Source organism: Cariama cristata, unplaced genomic scaffold, assembly GCF_000690535.1.
Source record: "Cariama cristata isolate BGI_N322 unplaced genomic scaffold, ASM69053v1 scaffold13593, whole genome shotgun sequence".
In the NCBI taxonomy this organism is placed as follows: Eukaryota; Metazoa; Chordata; class Aves; order Cariamiformes; family Cariamidae; genus Cariama; species Cariama cristata.
In genome coordinates this window covers 36,994-62,634 of record NW_009609033.1, presented here as the reverse complement: position 1 = coordinate 62,634, position 25,641 = coordinate 36,994, and the positions used below count along the sequence as shown (strand labels likewise).

The following is a 25,641-nucleotide window of genomic DNA, read 5'->3' as shown; positions in this document are numbered from 1 at the left end:
AGCCCCAGCATTTTGTCTGCTCTGAAGGGCTGGAGTTGCACTGAATGTTCTCTGTGGTTTAATTGCTGGGTGAGAGGCTGACCTCAATAAAAAGTATGTTTTTCTTGGTAAAGTGTGAAGACAGTCCAACTGAGTAAACTGCTACACATCTGCCCTGCTGTAAAAGAGGGGAGTATTTCAAAGTGTGCATCGCACTTGGCATTGTTCTGCTGTAGTTGCAGTTGCTGCAAATGCAAGGCCCTCAGTAAATTCTCAAATGGAGCATTGTTTACTGTTTAAATTGAGACCTTGATATCAGTTCACACACCTCTTCAACTGATCCCACAACCCAAAAAAAGAGAATTTGGATTTTTAATGTCTGCTGTGACACGAGAAGCAGGGACCTTGCTTGTTGTTTGCTTCAGCTCCTTAGTTTGGGTTGCAAGAAGCAATCCTCCACAGCTCACCCACTGAACACCTTCCACACAGAGGGCCTTTAAGCCTGCAGAACACCAGCCTCGTAGGACTGCTAAGTGCGGCGTAGCATCCAAGAGTAGATGTGCCAGAACACCAGGTCTGGAGGAAGTTTGCAGACACACAGCATCACCGGTGTTTTGTGTGTGCTGCAAGGACTATGGTAGCAGAGGTGAAAGCTAAAGTAGACTGACAGCTGCTTTGTCTGCAGTAGGGTCAGAGCTATACTGCGGTTGCATCCACTCTCAGCCTTTGCTAATGCCAGGTAGGATGAATCAGGCCCCATGTCTTCATGAGGTGAGAAACTGGAGTAATAAAGCTTTATTACTCTCTTTATAATGCTAGACAAGAGTTCAAGCCATTTCTCCTGTTATCTTTGTGAACTTTCCACCATCTAAAAATGATACTGTTCTCTGCTTATGAGTTAGATTTTGGTGTGTGTAGGTATGTGCTTGTGGGAGAAACATGGAAGGTCTTTGGACAGTTCTGATGTTCTTTTTCAGTCAAAATTTAGGACAGCATTTGGCTATCTGCTTTTTAATTTGACACAACATAGGGATATGTATGGTGTCCATTCAGTACACGCTCTAGTCATAGTGCAATAGCACTGAAAATTTGATTGCAGTTTATTCTTCTAGAAAATCTGTGCAGGATGTTGTGTCTCCAGAAAGAGGCTTAAAACTGCATTTGGAAGAAATAAAAAGGGGCTCCATATGTTTCAAAAACTTATTGCTGTTCTATGTCCATCCTCTCTATGTCTATCTTTTGTGGGCATTTTTTGAGTGATCCATTCTCTTTGAGGGTTATAATTTATTTTTTAAATACAACTCTCTCTCCTACTGTCTCCCAGTGTGTCTCAAGGAATGCTTTTGCATCACTGCTCTTTCCATTTTGTATACATGATGCTTTTGACAATGGCAATTGAGCTGAGATTTTTCTCAGAATTGCTTACAAAGACAGGTTACAAAGAAAACCAACACTGTGCAGGGAGGTCATCCCTCCATTTGTGTTAGCTTTGTACATACTTGCTGTCACGTCACTCTTTCTCCCACTACTCAGCACTTCATCTGGACCCTCCCTCAGTGTGTGTTTGTACATGGGCACATGCCCTTGCTGTAAAAGTATGCTTACGTGGAGGCCCATATGAAGAACAGGTGAAACCGCCCTTAACACTTTTCATATTCCTCTACACAGATTACCTGTTGTGTACTCTGAAGAAATAAATGCCTTTGGCAAATATCATCACCTAGGCATTGAATAAATCAGGAAAGATAAAACTGATGAGCTGGAACATGCATAGTATTTCACAGATGTAATACAGGAATCGTATGTGCTTTCTGCAGGTATATTAACCTTAGCTTTATTTAAACCTATGTATAGTCTCTAATCACTCTTGTGCTGGAGTGCAGCAGTGCTGCTTCCCGAATTAGGTCCTTAAACAATCTATAACTGGAAGTGAGCTTAGTTATGTTTTATATCTCAAAGAGCTTTAACAGTGAAAACAGCCCATTATCATCAGAGGCCTGTATACATCCCTGCAGCTTGTTAGGACAAGTTTTTCTACTGCAAGCAGATACACATGCTACAGATTAGCTAATTTACTATGGTTACATAAGCGAAGACATGTTAGGACTTCAGGCATTCTTTTATGTCAGAAATAGTCAAACTTTTTGCTAACAGGCAGCAAAATGCTGCTGATATTTGCCCTAACACTATTCTCCCAACTTTTTTTTTTTTTTTTTCCTGGGTGCCTGTGAAGCTGTGGTGCCTAGTACGAGAATGCTGTCATTGTTAGGCACCTTTGCAAGGGGTAGGCAAGCGGTACACTGAGGCACATACTGGTGAGAGGGCAGTCGGAGGGTATCCTAGCTGATAGTAGTGTGACCCAGAGATTATTTAGCATAGCCTAGAGAATTCCTTTGAGAACCTCTCTTCTGGAATGTTCTCAAGAAGTATGAAGATAGTCGAATGAATCCTGTATGCAGGCATAAGGTGATTATTTCACAACAGCTTAGATCTGCAAATAAAATGGAACGGAATTAAGAAAGTCTTGTAGGACTTCTTATCAAACCTTTACATTTGTTTTTCTCAAAGCTGAAGTCATGCAACAATTTAACAGGAATTCTGAGTACAGTTGGCTGAGAAAAGGTCATTCTGTTTGAATATTTGAGACTTCAAATGTATTTCTTTTAGCTCCGCATAAAGATAATGTTTCTTGTCCATTCCAGTCAAGTATTTGAAACTAGCAGAGGAAGATCTTTCCCTCTCTGATAGCTTCTATTTCCTAAAAATATCCCTTGAAGTGCAGACCTGAGCCTAAGTTCAGTATAAATGCCCTAATATTTTTCTGGATAAATATGTATATACGTATTGATAGGTAAATGGTTCCATCAGAATCTATTGCATGACACTAATGTTAGAACAGCAAATAGCTAGCAGATGGAACATGAAGTTAAAATGTGTTAAAGGAACCACTGTGGGCTGACTCAGGAGGTACTTGGCCTGTTATTAACCCACAGGTACTGGGTTTTTTGCTAGTGTGGGTTGCATATCTATGCACACTTCATTGTGACTGCAAGTTAAGTCTGGTACATAAAAACTTATCTGACAAAGAAAAGAGGGGGAGGGGGAAGAGAGGGAGGAAAAAGAAACCTACTTTGCTCAGAAAATGGCCAGCCACTGCTAGATCTGATGTGTTAAGCAGCATTTTGGTATTTGGTTTGTAGTCCCATGGATCTAATAATTACTTTTTTCCATCTGAAGTATCATGGCACTTGATTTAAACTGTGTGTGTTTCTACAAATTAGTGTAATGTACAGTATGGACATGAGTAAGATAATGAATTAATTGGCGTATGCACTGTCATAGTTTCACTCCTGTTATTACCAGCCATCTTTCCAGGCAGCTGTGAGGTACAGGAACGACTAGTTCCAGTAAGGTTATGCCTGATGGAAAATCCAACCATTTATTTAATAAATCAAGGATACAGTGAGACAAAAATGATATTTCCTGAATACAGGAAAAGGATACTGTCCCATCTCTCCCCAGTCTCAGTAGGACCAATGACACTTCTATCAATATTGCCCTTCAAAGCCTCACTATAACGCTTTGACCTGAATAGCGCAGTCTGGCGTACCTCACGTCTTCAGAACTTCCGAGTACAGGTCAGATGTCCGGAGCGTTGAGGTGATGGGAAAAGTTGGGGAGGGAAAAGAAAAGCAAAGACTTAAGCACACAACTTTTGTTGTCAGTATGCATCTGGCAAAATACAGAGAAGATATTTAGTGTTGTTTTCACTGATTCAATTATAGGAGTAAGTCTGCATCTTATAGCATTGACTTCCCTCTCCCTGCTTCGACATAGAGAGTTGAATGTAATTTAAAGGTGGGAAATTGTGGTGAGCTATTATTGTTTTGCTTGTGCCTTCCTCACACTGTTTCTAATGCGTGTTTTTTTGACCAGCCTTAAATATGTTCATTGGCATTTCTTTTCTGCTTCCCACTGGAAATGGATTGTCTTTGGCTTTTGTGCATGCCAGTAGTGAGAAGCAGGAAAGCAGGGACTCTTTGGTTTGGTTTGGTTTGGGATGTGTGCGGTTATTATGCCTGTTTTATTGGTAACAGAGGTACCTGTCAGTGCCTTTCGAAGAGCAAGTCTATTTAAATTATTAATTTCTGGAATATAATGAAGAGAAATGCTGTATCTTTCCCAAAATGGGAATTGTGTAATTGGTTCTTGTCTCCAGATTTCAGGAGGAAGGTTCAGCTGCTTTGCTTTTTACAGAGATTCCTGCCTGAATTTTTGTATCAATGGCAGCTACAGAAAGCTACATTCTGCTTGAGAACTGATAGACTTTGAGAAACTATTGAGCCTGTGCTCTGAAATTTTTATGAAGCGATGAAAATCCTTTAATAAAGCTAAGTTGATTTATTCTTGTACTCTGGAAAACAGTAGAACATAGAAATCATGTAGAAAACTGGGTCTACTTGTATTTGCTTCTCTATACAGTGAAGTCAGTTATCTTATTTTCTAGTTATATGATGGCAGCAGGAAAGGATTGTTAATCAGATGCTTGACAAATACACAGAGAGCTTTTTTTCTTCCTCTGAAGACTTTACTCTCATAATAGAGACTGACAAAGGGAAAGTAAAAGAGAATATTCAATGAATAAGCCACTTATTTTTTGTGTATCAGATGTGCATTTCTTATTTGTGAGGAAGTTCTGTTTTCCCACAGTAATTTATATGAAGCAAATTTCTTTAGCTAAGGCTGGTGGAGATAACAGACTTAATATTATGGAATATTTCTGTGCTTCCGTTTCTGATACATTTTCACATCCAATTTGCTTGCTCTACTGTGAGGTATCATAAAGCATTACAGCGGGACAAAAACCTAGTTCCACTTATTCTTTAATTGTTTTTTAATGCAAAATACTGTACTCACATAAAATACCCGTTTATTTATATTTGGTGCCAGAGGCTAATTCATTGAACCTGGGATGTATTATTGCAAAACAATGGCGTTCACTACACTTTTTCGCTCCTGTTAGCTGTTTTCCAGGTTCCTTTCATGGCCAGTAAGAGTTTATTAATGCTAAATAAATAATTAAGAAGGGATAATTGACTTATTTTTGTGCAATGATGCTTTTTTTCCGGAAAACATAATTGTTCTGTTTTTAATGCACTGCAGAATGTGGAGCCTGCATACCCTTATGAATCATAGATAACTCATTTGTGACAGATATTCACTGACAGTGACCCAAACCCTGCTCTTGCTAAATGAAGAGGAATAAATAGATATGCTGTTTCATCCTACTCACTAAGAAGGAGGAAAAAGAAGAGATCTTTCTCCTGTCTTCTCTTCTTGTCATCATTTGTAATATTCTCTCAGTCTCTGTAAAAGCCACCTAGTTCTATCCTCCATGGTATGTAGTTCTTTTCACTTGCTCTCTTCTGAAGATGGAGATTGATAGCAAGATTTGCTATCTTGTCAGCAAGATTTGCTTTCTCTCTTGCTTCTCTCTTACATCTGAGATTACCAGCGTTGCTGTGAAGATTAAGGTGAAAGTCCTTGCTAATGAATTATTTCCAAGGAATGAGCAATCTGTGGGACTCCTAACCCACTCATCTTTCACCAGGAAACCAGGCTGTGTTTGTTTCCTCACTTCTTTCAGCATTTTGAAGAACACTCCTGAACTCTTGTCTTTTTTCAGGTCTTGGAACCCAGTTGCTTTGGATTTTATATTTTAATGAAACTGAAGAATGCCTGAGCTAAAACACACTTCGACTGTTGTCCCTCATTCAAGAGCAGCGTTATGGCAGTAAAAATAACCACTCATTTCCTTTCTCCTTTTGCTATTTGGCCTTCAGAACTCCTCTCAGAATTGCTTTGAAAAAAACCCAGATTTTTGCCTTTCTCCACTACATGTGTTACAGCAGCATCTGGAAGCTCCAATCAAGATCAGAACAGCGTGTGCAATGCTCGGTGCAAAACCAAGAAAGTGTCACTTCATAGGTTAAGCAGAGAAGAGAGACACAGTCTAGCAGGAGACAAGGATGTCACGAGGTGACAAAACTTGTCAGAATATTAGGAAAGCAAGGAGTGAAGCCAAGCTCTTAAAATTTCTACTCAAGGAGTCTATCCACTGGATCACTCTGCTGCTCTGAGGAAATTTACTGTGGCTGGAGGGCCACACAAGCTTTAAGTAATTCAGAAAATACAAGTCTGGCTGTATACAGCAAATGGAGTGCAAATATCTCATGCTTCTGCTTGGCTCAGGGGTCGGTTTCTGGCAACTGAGCAGTGGATACATAAGCAGAAAGAATAAAATAGAAGTATCAGCAGAAGGAGAGAAAGAGAAGAGAAATCAGAATTTTGAATTACGTTCAAAAGGCAGGAATGAAACAAGGTGTCTTCCAATTAATCAGAGCCTTAAGCATAATCTGTTGTTTGGGAGGGAAGTAGCATGTAGAGAAGGGAAATGTCATACACGTGTGTGTGCACATGCATGTGCACAGAGTAATTGGTGCTATTGTACTCTAATTTGGAGTGTAAGGAAGGGCCCAGGTGGGCAGACTAACACATCAGATCTGTGTTAATTAAATAGCCTTTTAAGAGGTAATTTGACTATCTAGGACTGTAGTCTAGTATATACTGTCAGTTGTACTTTTTCCAATGAGACTTGTTCAGGAAAGCAATTTAATATGTATGAATACTATCTAAATTCAATAACCATGCAGATTAAAAGAGAAGAAGGTAAGAAATGCTTATTTTAAGCAATTAGTAAGGAGCAGATACGAAGCACAGTCATAATACCCTGACCAAACAAAGGCTTAATTTTCAGTACAGACAGGAACATTAACCATCTAGGTTTGACTCTGTCAAATGCATGGAAAGAGAAAGATAAGAATATCATCTTCTTATTAGAAGATCAGACATATTCTGAGGGAGAAGCAAAACACAACTCAATCTACAAAAGGCAGGAAAATGACTTTCTTAAGGCTGCTGAACTTGCTAGTGAAATTTTGTAGTGGCTCCAAGTGGAAAGTAGCAAAACATAACGCTTATATGTAAGGAGCAGGAGGGGGTGGAATAAGAGATAACTAAAAAGGAAGAGAAGAGAAATTCGGGGAAGAAATTCTAGTAAACAGTAGCAAAAGGTTTGGGATTAAGCAGGAAATGAGATACCAAAACATGAACCTGCCAAAGATGCATTGTACCAAATAATCTGTGATTGTTGTCTGATAAGATAACTTTGTTTTTCCTATTTTTCCTTTTAACAAAGGGAATTCAGTGGAGATTATACACATGGTAATTTACTAGTAAATACAGAAAACAGTAGCTATTAGACAAAGGGTAAAATGGGAAAGGGTAATGGCGAGGGTTATTCTTGAAAGCATCAAGTTCGAAGTAGACTTCAAGTATTGAAGCAAAGGGATGAGTAATTGAAATCTCAAGGTTATGCATTTTAGGGACTGAGAGCAAGAAAGTCTGCAACAATTTGTAGCTCTTTCAATGGAAAAAAGAAATCAGAAGGACCTATGTATAGTAGTTGATAATGAGATGACTGTGACTGTATTTGCCAGTGAGATGTGGTGATGAAGGCAGCAAGATCAGTCCTAGACTGTATGGAGTGAGGTATTTCTGGTGGAGATAAGGATGTACGAATGTCACTGTGCAAGACTTCATTTGCTATCAAGTCTTTGAGTAAAAAATGGATTTTGCCGCAGCTACAGATCTGCCAGGCTGTTTAGGACAGGGGGAGTGGAAAGTGACATAGTTTCAATAAAAGGAACCTAAAGAATTTTGCTTGTTAAGTCTTGCAAAACAGAAGCTGAAAGCATATGTTTGCTTTCTAGAAATGCATTGGAAGATAAATTCTTATTTAAAAGGAAAGATGAAACCAAATGGAAATGAACTGGCTTTTAAGAAATTTAGATTAGAAATAAGAAATTTCTAACTATCGGAGCAGGGCAATTCTAGAATAGCCACTTAATAAAACACTTTTCAGACCACAATAAATTATTCTTAGAGTTGATTTTTAAGCCTTTTATGAACAAGTTATCTGATCTGGTTGCTTCTGGTATCAGAAGAGTGGCTTTGATGTAAGATTTCATTTTCAGTCCTCTGACTTCTACAGAAGTGTATAAGCATATGCATAAATATTGAATTTGCTTAGAAACTGTTTTCTTCTTTGAATGAGACTACTTAAGGTATTTTTATCAATTCATTCCAGTATTTGTGACACACTGTTGCTAGTTTTCATCTTTTTCACTTGTCTGTTGAAGGGTTGATGTTCTAATGTGAATCTTGGAAAAGCCAACACCAGGCTATCCTTTTCTTACCCCTTTTTTGGCAGTTTTAGCTAGAGCTGCTCTGCAATAGATGTGACTGAAGGTCCCCAAATTTCTGTAGACTCCTGAGTGATACTGATCTTGTAATTCCCTGTAAAGTGGTTGTTGCTTCCTTCATTAAGTTATCCAGGCTTTACTTAAGCAGTAGGGTTAGGACCTTAAATGAGTAAATAGTAAAAGGTGAAAGGCTAATGGTGCTGCTCATAATGCATGTCATAACTCCTTTGAAAAAAGGCACAGAGCACTGTACTGTTTGTTATTAAACTACAAATTAAGGCAGATTTGGAGGAAGAAAGAAAAACATTCAGTGAGGCACTTGGCACTATTTTCATGGACTCTCATGTTAGTCTCCCAATTAGTCCTTGCTTGTGATTGTGTCTGCGCATTTCCACGGTCTGTGGCCCCAAATTTTTTCCAGTGCTGTTTTTCTCCTTCTCTCTTTCATTTCTATTTCTCTCTCCCTGCTAGGTGTTTACAAGGACTTCTCTCTAACAGCATATTGTTCTTAAAAGGCTATGAGGAATGTTGGCCTCTGCGCTTACAAGTGTAACCTGAGCATCAGGAAGCAGTGAACTGGGATGAACTCTGGATATCTTGAGCACGTTCTCTCCTGCTGATGGCTTTGTTGACTTTTCTGTCACACAGTACAGGAAACATGCCCAGCTATTTATGAGAGTGAGAACTTTGTGTGTACTCAATAACTATCAACTTAAATTATGCAGAGGACAACATCCCTTCAAGATTGTCAACGCACTTTGGTCACCAAGTTGGACTTAAAATCCTGAAAGAAGCTGTAAAAACGTTCTGAGTAGATCTACCTTGTGATGTTCTGTCAGACTATGCTGTTCTGCTGACATTGGGCTAAATACAGTCCAAAGTCACGGATTCTGTAATTGTGCACAAAGCTAAGACCCCTCAGCTCTGGTATCTCATTTTTCAGAATAACTATAACTGTTTCATGTTTTTGCAAGAATGAGGCTGTTGTTTGCAAAGAGAACAAGAGTGGTGGGATCTTACCTCTTCAGCACTGCTTTTATCTGTGCATTGGAGCACAGTTTCTTATTTCAGGAGTTACTTCAGATGGAGGGAATGGCTACTTCATCCAGCTCATCAAAGGGCAATTTGCCTCAGGAATGAAGGGAATCTACTCACTTCAGAATAAATGATCAAGTAACATGCTGAACAAAAGAATCAATATCCTTCACAAAGCTTGGTCAGCAGATTACTTTTTTTTTTTTAAACTTCATGTATAGCTCTTCTGTCTATCTCGCACTGATATTCTGTAAGTATAATTAAAAATGCACAGGAGCTGATCCAAGAGATAATTCATTGGATGGTTTTATCCTAATTTTTTTTTTTTGGTGCAGAGCACAAAACTGCCTTATGTTTTGACTAAGTGAGAAATCTCAGCCCACAGAACATCCAGACCAGTGTAGCTGATGGAGTGCATACTACTGCTGAAATGAACTTGCAGAGGAAAGCAGAGTTGAGATGATGATCAATGTCCTCTTGCAAATGGGTTATCTCTGACCTTCAATGAGTAACAAACTCTTACACACAGACAGAATAAAAAAGACCAGTATTGAAAAAAAGTCCTCTATCACAGAATTCCACTTGCAGAATTTGTTAACTTCACCTTCATTTCTAGTTTTACCAGTGATCAAATGGAGATTAAAAAAAGTACAAGCATGTCAGTAACTCATGCCACAACACATTTGGGTGAAGGGATCTGGGAGCAGTGGATTTATATTGGCAATCCCCCACCCTGACTTCAACATGAACAGACTCTCAAGCAGCAGGGCCAGTGGGAGAATCCCCCCCCCCCCATCTACCCTATTGTCCAAATTGTAGAGTGGCTCAAATTGCCTGCTTTTAAGTATGGTGGATTCCTCGAGTTGGATCAAAGTCTGATCTGAGTCTGTAACTGTTTACTAAATCTGAATATGCCAATACCACAGATTTCACCAAGTTAATTGGTTTTGGAAATTTTAGTCAGATTACTTGTTTATAATGACACTACAAATGCAATAGTATTCTTTGCAAATATGAATTAATAATACTATACAAATACAAATTCAACAGACATTTTAGTTGGTGATCATTGTGACGGTATTATACTTGTTTGTTCAGCTTTGACTGTAAGCAGGCCAATTAGCAGCCTTATACTGTCATTGACTCGCTGATTACAGGGTCTATTTAGCATTTTCCTCCTTTCTGTCAGGAAATTATATTCTGTTCCACTGCTCTCTTTACTTTCTGTGAACTCAGTGGCTTATGGGCTTGTTGAGACAGCTACTGTTTTAGCAATTTAACGTACCAGGCACAAAGTAAAATCCATGAAGACAGTTTGAATTAGTCCTTTTGCCTTCTGTCTATCCCTTCAGTTGACAGAGGCTGGAAAGGACCTGGACCTACTTAAACTCTAACAATGTAAAGAAAATTAATATATGATAAGTTTATCCTGGATTTTACATAAGCTAATCAGCAAGCTGAATTTGTCTGTGATTTTTATATTGTGTCTTCCTTATGTTCTATAGAGTGCCAGTAGTTCTGGGATGGTATAATATTTCCAGACATTTTTAGAAGGACAACTTACAGTGAGGATTTCTCAGAAAAACATAAAGATCTGAGAAGAACGTTGGTGCAGCACTTAACACTTAAATGATTTATGTGGCCTTTTAAATAGGTGCGATGAAGCTATAGTTATTTTATACATCATGCCTTATATATTTCAAGTGTTTATAGTGTTTTTACTTTCCTTATAGACACTTCTATATTGGTGAATACATAAGTTTTCACAAAATGCAATAGCCTGACCGCAAATGTTTAGTTCTAGGTTTCACAGGCTGGTCTTCGTTTGATCTCCCTGCAGAAGTTGGATGGATGCTTAACAAGGCACAAGCCATTTGTGGTTTTAACAACTTTTCTTTATAGTAGCACTGATTTTGAGGAGGCTGGTGGTTTGAGTAACTCCATCATCCCAGAGTGCAGATGCCAGACTGAATTTGGTGGTACTGCAGTTTCAGTAAGTGGCAAGGAGGGACCATTGTTAGTTTCAGGTCAGGCGAAGAGACCCATAGGTACCAGAAGAGCAGCAATACTGAGGTGTCCCTAGTCAACAAAACAGTTAACTTATTAACACTATTGTAATATATTTGTATTCTACTTGTGATCTTTGAGTAATTCTGGTTTTGTTACCAATATTTATTCATTCTGCCCATTGGCATGCTGCTTCCTGAAACTAGTGGTAATGTCTGTATTACTTCTGCTGCATTTCTTTGTCTTTTAAACCTGCTCCTAAATTAAATGGAAATGTTAAAACGTAGAAGGGTGATTGATGCTGGCTAGCAGGGTTCTGCCTTCCACAGTACACTTCAGGATATCTGGCTGGCAACAGTGCACCTTTCCTTAAGTTGTTTTGTTTTGAGAAATATTTCAGGGCTGTAGTTTGCATTATCTGTTACTGACTTAATTTGGGGAAGTTGTTAGACTTTAGTAACTGTGTAACAATTGAGTAATCATTGAGGCAAATTAAAATACCATTTTAATATAACCTGTTAACTTCTTTGAAAACTAGGAACTAACTTGCTTTTATCAGTGTTTTCTAAAGGTTTAAATAATTCATACCAAACTCCTCTTTTGTCCTGGTGAAGTTGGATTGCTGATGTTCTACTGGAAAAGAACATAAATTTAAGGGGAAAAAACCACAGTGCAAATCATCTGGCTAATCTTTTAGCTTGCCGTATCAATTACAAATACCAAATATTCATAGACCTCTGTTACCTTAGGAATGATCTACAAAGCAAGTATGTTCACTTAAAAATCAGGAATCTGATTCTCTGCTACCTTGAAGCTATCCTGTATCTTCTAAGCTACCTCTCTAGCTAGCTCTATAAAATTTTGCTAAAATCAGCGCAAATACAGTATCGTGGATCTACAAGGCTCTTCTATGCAATTAATATTGTGTAAAGCAACTTGAGGATAAATAAGAGCTGTCTCTATGACTCTTCACTAAATCCTTCCACTAAGAGTTGAGTTTTGCTGTCCGTTGTATTGATGTAGAAGCTGGCCCTGGATATATTGGGTACCTATGAATAATTTTGAAAAGATGAATTAGAAAAAAATTAGAGATGATTTATGTTAAAAGAGGGGACTAAATCCATTCAAGAAGTTGTTTGTTGCCAATTAATTGCCTACTGCTAATTAGAATAATAAATTTGAGCACAGTTGTAAGACTTGGCATTGATTTTCACAGCAGGCTTATCTGGAGGCTGTATGAAATGCTATCATTAGGATTGGTGATAAATCTGTCGTAATAGGTGAAAATGGATAAAAAGGCTAAGAAGTGTTGAAAACGTAATTTGACTGAGCAGATGTCTTTACACTTTATAAATATGACCAATGGAATTAATCACGTGAATTCATCAGCTCAGACTTCAACACAGTGTTATAAAACATGAAATTTTTTTACTTAGTGAATCTCAGTGCTAAAATGGAAGAATAACTCTTTTTCATGATAACATTTACAATTTAAAAAAGAAGTGTATGTACTGCCAGTAAAATTGTAGTAGAGAGCTCCAAGCTGGAAGTTCTAAACAAATGATCTAGTTATTAATTCTTCACTTTTGTATTCATGTAACACCAACATGAGGTAGAGCAATCCTTTAGATGTCAATCCATCTTGTCTGTCCTAAAGATCTTGTGATTCATTAGTTAACAAACTATTTACCAGATGATAGAAAATAGCAAATAAGAAGAGAAATGCCGGTAACAGAACTCTGAATATGATATGCCTCTTTTTAGAAATTTAAAATGGGAGTAGTTTTTTTATGTGAGTCCTTCTTCAGGATGAAATTTGCCTGCAATGTGTTACATAGTGCAGAAATGTCTGTATGAAGCAAGGTCTGAGCATCTTTTGAAGCAGTCTACTTTTAACATGCTGTTGCTCTGAGTTGGTCTCAGTCAGTGACACCAAATGATTTTGTCAAAATAACACAATTTTTAAGAGACTCTGTGTTTTGGCAAGCACGCTAGAATTCAGAGTATTCAAATTGGTAGTTACTCAAGTTCAGTTGATTGCTCTTGAAAACTTCATCAAATATTTTACAACCTCAATTAAAATAGAATGACTTTGAAGAAATGCTGAAGAGTTTCTCTTGAGTTTTTATTTTGCACTGAATTATTTTTACTACTATTTTTACATGAAATGCTGCTTTTATAGTGTAGAGTCTAGATAAATTGCTTTTTTGTCAATATGCCATGACATACTAAATTCAGAAGTTCTAACTGGTGGGGAACTACTATCTATATGCATCAGGATCTCTGCCAGGTACCCAGCTACTGTTGCTCAATTAAACAGAATGGGGGAAAATCACACCAGTAAGGTCTCATGCTGAAACCAGGCTTGCTTAATGTATTTAATGACCTGAAAAACAGTTGTTATAGCAGGATAACAACACTTCCTGCTGGTGAAAAACTGTTCAGGTTAATTTAAAATAATGTGCAAACTTAAAAAAAAAATCTCACAATATGACGTCACTGAAATGTAAAATGCCAGAAGAAAGTATATGTTAATGAACATAAAGTAGTGCCTGTGAGGAGGGGAAGGGAACTGAAGAACAATCTCTTTCATTGTACAGATAGAATAGCGAACTCTAAATTATCTATTATCACTCATGGAAAAGCTTCTGAAATCAAAATAAGTAGATTTTTCTGGAAGGTAAAATTGAAACAGCTCTCTGGAAAACACTTAAGTAAAAGAGAAATCTAATCTTTTGAATTCTTGGAAAACAGAGACAGTGCAGAAAATGTAATTCGAATGTATAAATCCATAATTTACCTGAATCTTGGATATTGTGTGCTGTTCTTGCCATCACATCTTAGGACATAAGAAAACTGGAAAAGGCTTTTTGAAAAGGTGAGGAGAGTAAGTGGATGATCAGAGGAGTGGAATCACTTCTGTATGGTGGCAGACTAGATAGACTGAGTTTCTCCACATTGGAAAAGAGAAAACTGAGAAGATAGGGTAGAGCAAATAAAATAATGAATTACACAAAGAGGAGGAATGCAGAACTATCATTTCAGTATCTCTTAGCATACAAGAACTAAAAAGCTTGTGTCAATATCTATGCGCAGCCAGTTTAAAACAAACAATAGAAACCATTTTTTTAGTACAAAAAATAATCAAACAATGTGAGACACTACCATTAGATGTTGTAAACACCAAAAGTTTAACTGAGTTCAAAAAGAGATTAATGGCTACTTTTGTTTCATGAATTGTAAAAACATCCTGCTCAGACACAACTTTGGGCTTAGGAAGTTCCTAAACCACTAATTGCCAGAAGATGGGAAGGAGAGATTGCTCAACTCTTGTCATGCCTCTTATAATCTTTCCTTATGCATCTCCTAATGGCCATGTTGGAGCAAGATAATGGGCTAGACAGATTTTTTATTTTTTTTTTGTCTGACCCATTATGGCTGTTTTTAATTTGTAGGTGTAGAATTTTTTTTTTTCTTTCAATAATGGGGAGACAAAATGGAAGTTTTCAACTTGTTTTTGGAGTTCACTAAATGCTGTCTGGAATATCATTCTTAACAGCTAATTAGGATTGATCACACTTTTTGTTTTCCTTATTTTAATAGATAAAAAATTAGTCTACAAATTCATCTGCTGAATGCTTAGGAAGATTTTTCTCTAAATACAGGGAGATGTGGATGAAGGTGAATCGTTTGTGTATTTCACTTGAATAATCATGATACATTATTTTTTAAAATACACATATATTAGAAAGGTTAACATAGTGAGCAGGGGGAGTTTTCTGCGGCTCTTCTGTCTGAAAGGAGGTGAATGGTACTATTTTTGCCCTTGTTGTGAGTTAAGGAATACCAAGTTTCAATGATAGAACAGCCTAAATTCTACAGTTGTACTTCTGACAATTAGTAGGAACAGAGGCTAAAGGGAAGAATTTTTTTAACATCTATACCTTTTTCGTACAACTCTGTCATCCTTTTTTCTCCTCAGAGTGAAGATTGGTTTTTGGGATTAAAGGAAATATGAACAGCTTTTCATTATTTTTTTTTTTCCTGACTAACCTTCTATTCTAGTTTTTTTCCATTTGAATTTATAATGTAGGAGTTTATTTATACTTGCTAAACAGAGATTTAATCAATTATCATGGTGCACTTTAGAAATGAAAAAGACATTACTCTATGTCAAAGGAGTTTATCCTGTACTGCATGCAAACTAGGCACATCATTATAAATTATGGTCTCAAACTTCTAAAGTTGTTATTTTTGTTTATTAGGAAACCTTGCTTCAGATCCAAAAAGGCAATAAGGAGACTACACATAGCAAGAATAAAATGAGCCACAATCGATCATGAAATGCAATTACACAATATTCAAAGCTGAGTTAAATAAAGACCTTAAATAGCAGTAACCTGTAAAGTTTAAAATTAAAAGTAGTTCCATCATATATGGTGAAATGGGGGATTGGATCAATGAAACTGATCTCTTGTATCTTGTTTGCTGTTGATTTATGTGAAATTATGCTTGAGGTAAGCCTCCTTTTCACATGTAAGTTAATAAATTTTGGTCATTTGTGGAATATTACTTCAATGGTCTGGAAGGGGATTTCTTGAGTTCAGCTGGTGCTCACTGTATAAATGGAAGCACAAGAATTAAAAAGGCCTTCCACCTGGTTATCCTTGGCTTGGCTAATGTAACTGCCAATTTTGTTATAACAGTAAGACTTTATATATAACAGCACAGAGCATTACTGCTGTGATGCTGAGTTGCAACGAATCAGTATCTGGATTAAAAGAATAGGGGCTATAATACAAACTTTGTTTTTGTCCTTTCTGGTATAGCATCATATAAAACTGCAGCATGTATCCAGAAGGTGAACAACAATCCATTACACTGGCAGAGTAGCTGTAGGATAGCAGTAGAAGTTTGAAAAAAATAATTAAGCCCAGTCTCTCTTGCTTTCACTTAATTTAATTTCTTCTTTACCTTTCATCACCATTTCTTTGGAATCCTTTAGTATCAATCCATCTTTTGCTGGAGGAAGAGATACTAAAATTTCGAAGTATTTCATGTTAAGATGTGCCAAAAATTAAGGATGAGTCTTCAGCTGATGAAAACTGTCAGAAAAAAAAAAAAAATTATTCATTGTAGATCAGAAATCTGAAATACTTGCTCAGTAAAGTGCCTCTTTTGGAAGTGTATTGTACATGGAAATATTACATTTGTTGGTCATGCTTGTGTTTATAAATTCTGCAGAAACGGTTTTAGACATAGAAAAATCAAAATCTCCTATGCCATGGAGACTTGCAGTGATTCTTTGAATTCTTGGCCTCCTGCTTTCCTATATTACCGGTGAATGATGTTGCATTGAGAAGGGGATATAATGAGCCTAGTGGGGGACAGATACTGATAAAGTTGGTCTTTACCATTGCAACCATGGTTAATTTCGTCAACCATCCTTGAGAATCTTATAAATTTTCGCATAAAGATGAGGAAAACTTAAGTAATTTGGAAATACATTATGGCTTGCTTTTTAACAGTAACTTTCATATTTTTCCCTTAGCTCTATGTAACTGTCCCTTAGATTTATATATATATTTGTATATATACTTACTATATATCTACTGTTGATATCAAATATTTTTATATATATTTATGTACATATTTACCAGAGGAACTGCTCTCCTGTGAAGACTGGGGAGGGGAAATGTAAACTGAAATAATCTGGACCTACTGTTAAATCTGAAAAAAGATTTGGACAGATGATTTCTGGAGATAGACAGTGTCTGTTCTGTCCTTGGTTTGGAAGCAAGGGCCAGATAGGACCCCTTAGCAGAGGCAATGCTCCTTCCTTGGGGAGCTCTCTTCTGCAAATGGAAACAGAGGTCCAGCCTTAGGTGTGGTAGGTGAGAGTCACAGTACAAACCTGGGAACCTGCATTTTGTGCAGGTGGTCTGAGAGAGTGCGGGAGGCAGCAATGGGCCAGGCAGGTCTCAGAGGGAGGGGGCAAATTTCCAGGGAGTCAAAGGGACCAGAGTGCTGCCAGTAAGGAATTCCCTGAACTAAATGAAACAAAAGGAGAAACCATAGCCTGTCTGCAAAGACTAAGTAGGTAAGGATGAATGCATTTGTGCAAACTTTGCTCGCCCTGACTTAGGGTCCCATACCGGACCTTTATACACTGTTAAATACAACATTAATAACACCTTGCTTTGTATATGTGCATGGTTGGGATGAGGATTAAGGTTTTTTAATTAGGATCTGGATACCTCACTGTAAGAAAAAAATCTAGGCAACTCTGCCTCAAAGCTCTGGGGAACTTGGGATCCCTCACAAAGATGAGCTCAGTACAGGTTCTGTCTCAGGTACCACATTTGGCTGGCTGGAGTGTGCAAGGGCAGAAAATACAGGCCCATTGCTCTTGTGTCAGGATACTCATCAAGGAGTTTCTTTCAGCTTCACTGGTTCACATCACATTTGCTGTAGTGCAAAAACGTACTTTGGGAGTCAGATATGCAAATTTTACAGATAGCAGTGAGAAATAAGGGGGAAGGTAAAGGACTGGTCAGGAAGTAGAATCCAGCTGAGGTTTAAGGGTTTATGATATGGCAGAAACATACTGCTGACAACATTGTTTGCTGTCTTGGTTTGGCTCTGTCACAGTGGGTGGATGGGCTTTGCAGGGATGCTGCAAGGTAAAACTTTTCTTTTGTCTAATAGGCAAAGTGTCTAGAAAAAGCTGTCAGTAAAGTCCCATAAACAACAAGCAAACACACCCATAACTTTGCCTCTTCACCATATTAAAGTCTTGAAATGTACAAGAAACATTTCCCCCCAAAAGTGTAGTCTAAACTTCTCCTGTTTACTTCTCTCTATTCTCTACAGATTTTTCACAAATAATTTTATAGCAGAATATGTGGTGTAAAGGTGACCAGAAAACCAAAACCTGTGTTTGGAATAGAAAAAAGTTAAGCATGTCGCTGTATTACTACAAGCAAATTCTTTGTTCAATTAGTTGCCTTTTGCCACTCGATTGCAACCTGGAACATGGATGCAACTCTATGGTATTGCTGGTAGTTATTCTAAAGTTGTTTCGCTTTATCTCATTCTTCCTTCTCTTTCCTCTGCCTTCCAGCATGCACTTAATTCAGGTGGACTCCGTTCAGCGATGGATGGAAGATTTGAAGCTGATGACAGACTGCGAATGTATGTGTATTCTCCAGTCCAAACCAATCAGCATTGAGAAGGATGAACAAAACGAACTTATCCTTTCCTCACAATATGGCACATGTGATAACTTGCAGGTGCTATTAAAAAGAGCATGGATCATAAGCACGGAGTTGACCAGGATTGCTCAAAAGCTAGAGAAGAACAGATGGCAGAGAGTCCACAGCATGACAGTAAGAGTCAACTGCCATGTGCGTTCAATGATAAATGAATACAACACGTTCGCCAGGAATTCTTCAGAAGAAATGCACCGGGTAGGATGCCTTACCTCATGTCATGTTTGTTTTGATGTCATGTTTAATTTTTTTATTGTAATAATTAAAACTTATTTTAAACAATCTGTAAGAAATCCTTACATACCTATACTGGTCCCTTATTTAAGACTTTCTAATCCCTTTTCAGCAATGGAACAATTCTTGACTGATTTTGGATCCTATTTATCATAGACCTGATTCTGAATGTTAATAATGTTGACAAATTACATTGAAAAAGGTTTCAGTTTTGAGGATTACTGGACTAAAGTAATTAGACACCCCATCTGTGAGTTCCTTTGCATTTACAATTTAGAAAATACTTTTTTGTTAACTTCAGTTTTTTCTCTGTTCATTTTATTCAGAGAAGTAGAAAAAGGGAGTCTATATGAAATATTATGTTTCTGGAGGGTTTTCACCTAATTATCATAAACAAGCACTTTTTATTTGTAAAAAGCAATTGTGTGTATGGATATTGCTTGAAAATCACTTTCTCTTTCTCTCTCTGCAGTTTGAAAAACTTTTAATAGACAAGTGTTCAGAATTTACAGCATTCACAGAAAGGTAATTTAAATTTTCTAGTTGAGATATTCATTTTGCTGTTGTATTATGTTGTAGAATTTCTCATGAGAAGCACAAATCCACTAACACCTTCAAATGTTTGAACTAGGCCCCCGCAGCTCTGAAAGGCTTTCTAAATGTTAGCCTCTGGTGGGTGAAGTGAGTTGCTTTTATCTAAACTGCATCCTAATGAAAGATGGGATCTGCTGTTGCACAAAGAGCCTGACATAGACACAAAGCTGCATGCAAGTGGATTTTTTGGGGCATTTAGACATCAAGGAAGAAAGTCTGGCTCTAATGATATCAGTGACAAAGTTCCCTTCAAGTTCTGTGGAGGCAAGGTTTCAGCTGGTGTGAAAACTTACGTTGCGAGACTGTCATACTGCATGTTCCTGTATGCACATATCCATGTATTAGTAAATCAAACTGAAATAAATACATATTCCTTTAAACTGCAGTTGTAGGTTTACTCAGCTTCATGAACTCCAGAATGCTGAGACTAGAAAATAAGAATCTCTTTATAATTCTTCTCATGATATTTCCCCTGCCTAATGTAAATTATCCTGTTTCCTCCAGCACAGTTCAATCAGTCTTTTTTGATTTACTTTAAACACTGTGCAAGTCATTCTGCTCGGTGGATCATCAGGGAAAAAAAGACACCATCTAATTGTCAGGAAAGAACATTTCTTGAGCACTATTGCTTTTTGCCAAACCCACACAGCTCGGACTTTACTTTCATATTCTACTATGAGACACACTGATTTAATGAGAGCTCAGATCTTATAGTGTCTGCCCGAAATCAGCCCTCTCCCTTGTCTGTTTGACAAAAAGTTGATATAAGTGGGTGAAAGTCAGGTAAAACTGAAAAGAGGACTTACTGTGTAGGTGGAGACATTGATCAACCAAACTATATCTTTTATTACAGTGGCCTGCCTGGGTGGAATATGTTTTGACAATTCAGATGAATGCATTTCTGTGAAGAAGTATTAGTTATTTCATTTGGATTGTGTGAAGTTTTCCATCTTTATCTCATTTCTTCAGTTACAGCCAAATATCACTGGTTTACAGGATAGTTAAGCTAACTCTCTAAAGCTGCTGTACGTAATCTTTCTGCACAGGCCAAATTTTATTTTTGAGTATGCTGTTTAAATTTAAATGAACTTTACTTATCTGGACACACATCCATTTTGGGTCCTTACCCTGTTATCATTAAACTATGGCAAAGAAAATAAAGAAATGAAAATGATTGAAAGCACTTTCTTTGGTTATGAGAAGATGGATGGATAAACACAGCTTCAGTTGAAATGCAGGCATCCTAGAGTGACTGTAACTGTTAGCATAAGTGGAATATAGCAGAGTTACACTGGTATAAGCACACAGTATCTGCAGCAAAATTTGGCCTGCAGTCCGTGAATTAAATTGTGATCCCAAAATTATTCATTAATGTCCACTGTTGTCCTTTAATGGTATACTTGCTATGCGTAGACAAAGCTTTGATTGAAGTCTGGTATGATGCTAATAGCACAAAGACAGTGCCCTCATGAACAGTTGAATTCCCATTATATCCCCACTGTTAATGCAGAGCTCACCTGTGACAATCAGCTTGATGAAACAATAGTTGTCTGTTGCATCTTTTTTTTTTTTTTTTCTTCCTTCATCCCTTTTCTTTCTCTTTCTTTTCAGGTGCATACAAACTGAAGATGAACAGATACTGAAGTCCATGAAATCTTGTATTAATGAAACACTCACTACAGTTGCTCAGTATTTTGGCCAGTTGATAGAGCTGGTTTTAACACATGAGGCACAGGTTAGTTTATAGTTTAAAAAAAAAAAAAATCTTCCAAAATTGTTGAATCTTGAGGGAGAGCATCTATTAAGAGGAGGATTCAAATTACAGCTCTCAATTTTCAGCAAACTTATGATCAGCAGATCAAATATCTTGCAAAGAGATTTAGGTGCTTGTATTCTCAAATTCTCCAGTAACGTCAAATCCCAAACAAAATGATCTAGAGGCTCACTGTGTTACTTACTTTTCCTGATGTGCCTCCTTTATTGCAAGGCATCTATTTTCTGGACAACATCTTGTTAATAAGGCCTTTGGATACATTTTCTCTTCCTTTCAGCACTGCTTCTCTTCAGAAACCTTGAAAAAAGTCTCTCCTGCTCTCAATGATTCTCATTAAAAGCTAAACTTTTTAGAAGATGTACACATAGCAAGTATATTATTACAGCACACATTTTAACCAGTGCACATCTTAGATTCTAGGAAGTAGTGATAAAATAGTGTTGTGTACAGGTTATATGTGTGTGTGTAACCTTCCAGAAACAGTGCTGTATCATTACGGGCATGATATATAGTTTCCAGTGGTGATTAAATGTAGATAAATATACTGAGTAACTAGGCTGAGACTACAAATGCATTAATTTTTTTCCATTAGACCATTCTTGAAATAGTAGCAACTTGCAAGTCTAACCAATCTATCCTGACTTACACTGGTTTCTTTCTTGAGATCTCATTAGAAATCCTTTTGCACCCTCTAATCTTCCTCAAATAAAAACCCCCAAATGTAATTGTGCTCAATTAATTTGCCCATATTTTAGAGGTGATGTTATGCTGAAATTTTGTGTTGTCCCTGCAGAAAAAGAGGAAACCAGAGGCTTAGTGAAGAGGAAATAGTTAAACAGTATTTATTAAGGTGCTAAAACAAAATTAATGCATGGTAGTAGTTAAATTCTAACATACCTTGATGCATTAAGAGAACCAAAAAAAATTTGGCTTTTTCAGAAACATCCCTTATAGTTTTAAAAGGTTATTACTAGCAGGTGAGAATCTCCAGAATACATTTGCAGAATTACAGTCAAACTAACAAGCCACTTGCTAATGCGCTTTGGTTAGGATTTATGAGAACTACATGGAATACCACATATGAGTTAGTGTGTAAATAATTTTGCATATTGCAGGTTCAGAGAGTTCGTTGTCACTGTTTTGATGCTTACTCTTTTTAATCTGAAAAGCATTTCTTCATTGCTAATACTTCTGTCTTTGGGCACTTTGGCACCTACTGATACACCTGAAGTCCTAGTTCCTTTTTCTTTTGAAGGAGCAGAATTAATTACTCTGCATCATCTCATGTGTATTTGTGTGGCTGAAGACTTGAATTAGAGGTCATTAATAAAAACATATTTAAGAACAGTTTTCTGAGCCATTCAGTCAGGCTGCATGCCAACTTCTGCCATACAACCACATTGTCTGTGCGTAGTTTGCTGCCCTGGAACAGAGAAAGTGCCTATGTGAAAGGCTAGAACTCTGTTTAAACTGTATACTCAAGAGCTTTCTTTTCTAATTGGTGTATCAGGATTTTATTCAGGATAGGTTTGTATCAAAATGTGAACTGATATGTTATGTCTTTTATGGAACATTTTGTAATGCTAAAGGTGGGAGAGTGCAGCCTCTTAAAAAAACAGTGTGAAATGTGGGATGTTTCCTTGCAGTTCTTTCAAAGTTGGATTAAATATAAAAATGCTTACCTTCCTCCTCCTAGCAAAAATAAGTAATTCTTCCTCTAATGATTGCATGTACTTTCAGAAATAGTAAAATTAAATAAATATCATATTCTTCTGACAGCTGTGTTTCTCTGAAGTTGCAATGGCACACATGCAAAAGCAAGATAACTGTTTACAAAGATAAAACTATTTAACCTTTTTCGTAAACTGGAGAAAAAAACTCCATTTCTCTACAAGAATTTCCTGTATTGGGCAATGATGTTTTCTGTGTAGACTGAGAATAGTGACGAACCCAGAGCCTTAGAAAGTAATGTTAGAAAGGATATAGCAATATTCCTTATAAATCATGTGGAAATCTTATATCGCCTTGTGATACAGCTTCTACACTAAGACAATTAGTTGGCTTTTGAAAATTTTAGTTCAATCCTAGGCCAAATCCAGTAATAATTTACTAAATAGCTGAAAACATCTTTATTGAATGTTCTCACACACATACCTGTGCTCTTGCTCTATTCATATTTATTTTAAAATATCACTATTCTTGGCTACATCTATTTAAATGCAATGATAAATGTGTTACAGTGCTATCAGTCTGACTTCTGCTCATATTTTTTTTTCCTTCCTCTGTGAGAAGCAAGATGATATGGATAAAATGAACTAGACTTTCTACTCCATCTTATCTTTAAATATAGCACTAATGTTTTTTCATTAGAAGTAAATTATGTTTATTATCTTATGTCACACAGAACCTGCTGAGACAAATAGAATTGTCGGATAATATGTACGTCACTGAGTCAGCGATTAGTAGTTTATTCAGCCTTACCCAGGAAGGTGCTCACCTGTGCCGTATCATAGCTAAGGTAAGGGAATATATGGATTAGTCCAAAGTAAACTAGTAATACAAGTGAGTTTTATTTTACTTAACACGGTAGTGGTTGCAAGTCTTGAAATGTACAGTACAAGATTAAGTTCTGTATTTCAGGAGACAAATAATCTCGGTTAAAGAACAACAAAATTTACTCTGAGAAACTTTTTTTCTTCTTCTTTTGCAAGTCTTACTCTGCAGACTTTATTACCGCAATTATCCTATTAGACTTTTTTTTTTAAAAAAGAGGCTGCAAGCCCCAAATCTTTAATTTAATAAAGCTCAATGCCTGTGCAAGCAACTGCAGTAGGATGGTAAGCTCCAACAGGCTTCTGGACATTGATTCAACTACAGTTGTCTTTGTGCCACCTGAGGTTTTACCAGTTCCTTCAGCATCTTGGGCATCCTTTTAGTGTCTCTCCTGACAGTACTTTTAAGTACCAGCTGCATAAGTGGAGAGCTTTACAATTGGTCATGCATATGGCTGACTATGCAGAGAAACAGCAAGACCTCTTCAGCTGTGTATGCAGAGGAGGTTAGAGATATTATTAAAGATGTGATTTTAGAAATACTTTGCATCATTATTTTCTTTCTACAGAGGAACATCGTTACAGTAACTTCTGAAAGTATGTGTTCTCGTTGACTGAATAGTTGATGCTAGCTTTTGGTATAAACAAATCATTCTGCCAAAATCAATGATACCGGCAATCCTTGCAGTTTGCACCTTTGGGGACACTTGAATCTTGAAAAAATGAGAAAGGCAGGTCATTGTGTGAAGTTGAGGATAGGATAATCACAACTGCAGTGTATATAAAAATAAGAAAACCTCCTTTCCCAAGCTTCTGCTTGTGGACTGGTGTGCCAATCCCTTGTCCTGATCAGAGATGAGGTTAAACAGCAGCATTTAGTTAATTTTACTTCTGATCTGCATTTAGATGGGTGTTTGCACTGTAAAAAGTACTACTCTGTTGTGAAGTCTGTGAATGAGGTAGACTCAGAAACGTGTAGTGGATCCTGGCAAGAGCCTGAAAGGTTTAATTTTTTATAAATTGGTATTTGAGCTCCACTCAGTGGCATCCAAAAACAATGTTAAAATGTTGAGTATTGAGGAAATGCGGAACTAACAAATTGAGGAAAATTTTGTCTTGTGCTTTTTATCATTGTGTGAATTCCGTAACAGTTTAATTTAGCTAAAGTGAAGTCTGACCTTCCACAAATCACTGAATTTATTGTTAAGACCTGAATGTGTCACAGGTTTACAAGTAAGGAAATGCATCCCCTTATGCAAAGAACTCCAAGTGGTGTTTGACTGCCAAATTACTGTGGTGATTGCATCACCTGTCCTGTGTGTCCGTTTCCTCTGTGCACTGTGAAATACATTTGTCCTGACTTGCCATCATCCTTCATTCTCTGTATTGCCTCAGTTATCTGCATCTGTGACCAAGGTGGTAGAGGAATTGTAACAGGACCGGAATTTTTAATTCAGTCACTTGAGTAGTTAGCTATGACAGTGAAAATGTGAGGTGATTTGGGGGGGGGGAGGGGGGGGCAGGAGCTGGCACTGTGCCCACTCATTAAGAGGGTGAGAATGGATTCAGCTTTTGCAAAGATCTCAACCTCCCACAGATACAGAAGATCCCTTGAGAGTTGTCCTATTACTTTTGGTGAAAGCTGGTCAGAGAAGTGCAATATTTGTTTACAGTGAAAGCAAAACACAACAAATTCGTTCATGAAGTTTTATTCTCCCTGACAGTGTGTGATCTTGTGGAATGCTGCTATTAGCTTTTTTCCTGTCCAAAGCTGTAAATTACAACTCTAAAGCACGTGAAAACCTTGGACATGCAAACAAAGAACCATGATAATATTGTAAAGCTACAATATTATAGCAAGTGGTTTCTCC

At 37.2% G+C, this 25,641-nt stretch overlaps 1 protein-coding gene across 1 annotated transcript in view; it reads left to right on the top strand.

Annotated features, from left to right (window-relative positions):
* Positions 1–18,469: 18,469 nt before the first annotated feature.
* The window catches only part of INSC (inscuteable homolog (Drosophila)), a gene marked incomplete at its 3' end in the record, with an annotated part of 41,924 nt that continues 34,752 nt past the window's right edge, over positions 18,470–25,641 (top strand). Inside the window, exons 1-4 of the mRNA XM_009697386.1 lie at positions 18,470–18,814; positions 19,323–19,375; positions 21,056–21,179; positions 23,623–23,736. Of these exons, the coding sequence (XP_009695688.1) occupies positions 18,470–18,814; positions 19,323–19,375; positions 21,056–21,179; positions 23,623–23,736 (636 nt within the window). The remainder of the gene's footprint in view (positions 18,815–19,322; positions 19,376–21,055; positions 21,180–23,622; positions 23,737–25,641) is intronic.